General features: G+C 29.4%; 1 protein-coding gene across 1 annotated transcript in view; it reads right to left on the bottom strand.

Moving 5' to 3' along the window:
- Nucleotides 1-350: 350 nt before the first annotated feature.
- The window catches only part of LOC105360322 (inositol monophosphatase 1), a 5,561-nt gene continuing 1,404 nt past the window's right edge, over nt 351-4,507 (bottom strand). Inside the window, exons 2-6 of the mRNA XM_011497212.1 lie at nt 3,674-3,807; nt 2,944-3,206; nt 1,895-2,000; nt 1,134-1,285; nt 351-658 (exon numbers count right to left, since the gene is read on the bottom strand). Coding sequence (XP_011495514.1) covers nt 552-658; nt 1,134-1,285; nt 1,895-2,000; nt 2,944-3,206; nt 3,674-3,807 — 762 coding nt within the window. The 3' untranslated portion in view covers nt 351-551. The remainder of the gene's footprint in view (nt 659-1,133; nt 1,286-1,894; nt 2,001-2,943; nt 3,207-3,673; nt 3,808-4,507) is intronic.

Raw genomic sequence — 4,507 nt, 5'->3', positions numbered from 1 at the left:
AGTTGATACTAAAGTGCAAAATGTTGCCAAAATAATTAAAATTTATTTCATGGTTTTAATACGTATTAGCGCGAATAATGGATTTTTTTTTCAGATATTTTATTTATGCAATTTTATTAGACAATCTAAGTCGAGAGCGAAGAATTCGATTTTTATAGAAAATCAATGTAACGGTAAGACAAACATAAAATTTCCATAATTTATGATGGACGCTATTACTTTGATGTATTTTGATTAGACGATAAATATATTATAAAGATAATTATTTTTATATGTAGTGATTATGTTTTTTTTTTTGTTTTTTGTTTTTGTTTTTGTTTTGTCATAATTTATTTAACATTTTTGTACAGATAAAAATAAATTGATTTTTACTTAAATAGTATGGACCTTCAAAAATTTTCATTCTTTGTTAGAGCGATAAAATGCTCGATGTATTTCTGCAATTGAAGAATTATTCATCAATCTTTCGTAGCGAAATATCATTCTGTTTCATGGAATGCTTTGCAATATCATAGAATGTTCTTTTAATTTTTGTACCTATGAATTCAAAATTAATCTCTATCTGGATAATACTGAACGAGAATTTTAGTTACTTGCTGGGCAAGTTCAGGTGACGAGGCGCACAAAACTCTTCGACTCAGTGGATCTAAATCGCCACCTAAAAATAAAATAATAGTCACAACAACTCGTTAAAATAATTTTTCCTATAATACACCAAAAAAAAAAAGGCCTTTTTTTTTTTTTTTTTTTTTTTTTTTTTATAAGCGTCAAAGAATACAGCACTTAAGATCGTAACAACGATATTATTAAAATGTTTATCGAGCATTATCGTATATTAGAAGTAGATATTGCGTTGAAATGTTCAAAGCCCTCTTAATAATCGTTACGATGCCATTTAACCCAAGAAATATTGATAAATTGCACGTAATAAAATTCGACGGTCTCATCAATGATATAACGAAGAGCACAATCGACATTTTATTAGCTCGACATATAGATTGAAATAAAAATTGGTTGTTTATTTACTATCACGTGTGTATAAATATAATATATAAAAATCAATCTGTGAATGTAATTGTCGTTATGGAAGTATTTTGACGTATTCAAATATTGAAATATTCAAAGTGGTTTACCGGCTGGATCGATACAGACTCCTCCTGCTTCTCTTACTATGAGATCTCCTGCTGCAATGTCCCATATGTGGATACTGAATTCATGCATAAGATCAGCAGCTCCCATTGCCACCATACACATATTCAGTGCACAAGATCCGAGAGCTCGTGTCCTGGGGGTTAAAGAAAAAAATATAATAAAATACAAAAAAAAAAAAAAAAAAAAAAAAAAAAAAAAAAATTAATGCGAAAGCGATCGTTTAGGCTCTGCGAGCCGTTAATCTTTTGCTAAACGATCTTGTCTGCTTGTTTACTTGTGCGTTATTGAGAGTTGTGTTAATCAAGTTAAAGTACGCGCTTATTCTACCTTAAATAAGAGTTTAAAATGTTACGTCCATTTTAAAAATACATAGATTAGACCTTCATTCGATTTTATAATATCCGAGATATTTGCCTCGAATGCAGAAATATTCTAACCGTAGCGCTATACACAAAATTATATGAACTCTATTATTAATGTCGTTTTAGTCGTATATTATTAAAATGCAATCGTTAATAAAGAAAAATATATGATTTTTGATAACCGAATAACCAATTTAGCAAGTCGATCGCATAACTGAATGGCCATGAAATTTATTATGGAAAAAAGCGTCCGAGATATTATATAGGAGATAATATAATAAAGCAATTTCCAAGGTATAAAATAAGGTTGCGAATTTTTTCATTTTAAATAATAATTGCAAATAATTTCATGAAAATATATGCCAAGTAATTCAATTTACCCATGTACGAGAGGCGTTAGCGTTTTGAGATTTTCCATTACAATCTTCATTTTTTGCGAGTCTCTGCTGGTTCCCAACTCCATCATCACCAATGCCTTATTTAAATCTGTAAAATTTGTAAATCATTATAATTTTTTGTATTAAATATTCAAATGCAGAAAATATATTTCTTTAGAAGCATATTTAACGGAACTTCAGTCATTAATTTTGAATTTAATACTGTTTGAATTTAATAATTCAACAGATATTAACACAATTTGTTGAGGATAAACGTGGTATTTTTAAGCGTAAGGATTATACATTTTTATCAAGTCATCAAGCTTTTTAAATCGATATACATTCATTAGTATTCGAATACGACTTATCAAATATCTTAGAAAGAAAATGATATGATTTTTTAAAGGCGAGTCTATTATAGAGTTAGATTGATGAGGCATCTAGACATGTCATTTATTATTTATTTAATTTTTTTTTTTTTTTTTTTTTTTTTTTTTTTGAACCTCATAGAATTTGACATCAAGTAATTTATCAGAAGAATCACTTACGCATTAGAATTATTTAATCAACAGATCCAGAATGTGAATATTTCTGAGAAGCACTTAAATTGAAGATTTTTTTTTTTTTTTTTTTTTCAAGAATAATAGTGTAAGTAAGCACGCTCGATAAGTCGATTTGGTAAATCTTGGTAAACCGACTAATCATGATTAGCTTTCTATTTCACCAGAATGAGCGAGAGTAGAAAGTAAATGGATCCATACATACGTCGATAACTTTTATTCTAATGTGTATATTCTTCGGCTTTTCTAATACATTGTTTTATATTAACAAAAAATTCTATTTATTTATGTTAATACATTATATATTTTTAGCTAATAATTAGTCTACTTTCATTTTGTATCTAATCGTATTTAATATACAATACCATTTTTCAATACAATATGACCATATTATTACATCATTCACTAAGTAAAAGAGCAAGTAGTCCGAGTAATACAATAATGCCTGGATTAATTATAATATATAGCGTATATGAAATATAGGCTACCTACCTTTTTCACCGGAAACACGAATTTGCGCTCCATTGTAAAATGCGCCTTCACCTCGGCGCGCCGAGAAAAACTGTTCCAATACGGGATTGTAGACGATACCGATTTCCGGGCGCTTATTAATGTACAGAGCAATTGATATACAAGTGTGAGGCATGGCGTGAACGAAGTTCATAGTGCCGTCGACTGGATCGATAATCCATGTCGGCGCATCCGTCAATTCCACTCGATGATTCGATTCCGCAGTGTTTTCCTCCCCGATAAATCTGAAAATCAGTCAATCAGTTGCTTCGGGAGCTTAGAATATTACATGTACTTTCACTTGTAATCGAAATTATTAATTCAACCGATGTATAAAATATCGTTACATTTAGGGTATTATAATTTCTAAATGTTATAGCTGAAGAAATGCGTGAAGCTAAGCATAATCGTTTAGTTTACAAATGTGAAAGATTACAGTGTAAAAACAGAAAAATTAAGTTTTTTTTTTTTTTTTTGTTTTTTTCACAAACATGTATAATGGAACGTATATTCAAGTTTATGATACAAAAGTTGAAAGAATTTATTCTCTTCTAGAGATTAAAGTATCTTGTAATAATTTTTAATTTGTACATTAACTTATTAAGCTTCTTAGTATTATTATTTTTTGATTTGTTATATATTTTATCGTCCTTACAGCTTTCCAAACATTTACAATTTATAAAATGTAGATACTTATAAATTTTATTCTTACTTGTGATTTGGAAATTTAGCCGAAATCCCATTAATCAATAGCTTCTCAACCATCTGATCCGTTTCAGTAACCAAATCAACATCGCAAGATTTGATTAAAACCGTTTTTTGTCTAGAAATATTTTCTCTAATGAGCTGAAAACAAACATCGTATTTATATATTTAATTATTAATTTTTGGCGCTGTCGTAACGTAATGATAAAAAATAAATTTGCCTCGTTAGAGACAAAATAATAATAATAATAATGATAATGATAAAGTGGAGTAATTTTTGTATTATACCAATAGTAATTTGAATTCTATGTATGAATTTTATGCTAAAACGCACAAGATTACCAGTGTAAATTAGCGTAAAGGAATCTTCCTGATTGAAATAAATTTATTAACCTGGCATATTACTGGCAGACTCTGCTGGCTAAACTTATCGTTCCCTGCATTACTACACTTTGACTCCTTCCACATTGACCATTGACAAGAATTAGTATTAGTAACATTAGAAAATAATATTAGTTAAGATAAGCAGCATCGATCAGAATAAATTTATAATTCAATCAGTTTTTCCAATGAACAAGTCTGGCGTTCTTTCATATATATATCTTATGCACGTGGCTATATACATGCTTAAAGTACATAGGTCTGTGGGAAAAATCGATAGCCCGCGCTAGCAAACGATAATAATCCGGCTGTTGTCTATTCTTCTGCTTTCCATCAAGGCCACGTCGTTACATGTACATAAACGTTAACAGGTTTGTTTGGCTCATCGATTAATTTTTCAGATTATAAAAATAAATTCGCAGCCGACTGGAGACACGACACGCGAACGGTTTTCTGCGAT

This window comes from Ceratosolen solmsi, unplaced genomic scaffold, assembly GCF_000503995.2.
Source record: "Ceratosolen solmsi marchali unplaced genomic scaffold, CerSol_1.0 scaffold13, whole genome shotgun sequence".
NCBI lineage: Eukaryota > Metazoa > Arthropoda > Insecta > Hymenoptera > Agaonidae > Ceratosolen > Ceratosolen solmsi.
This window is presented reverse-complemented; position numbering and strand designations above follow the sequence as displayed.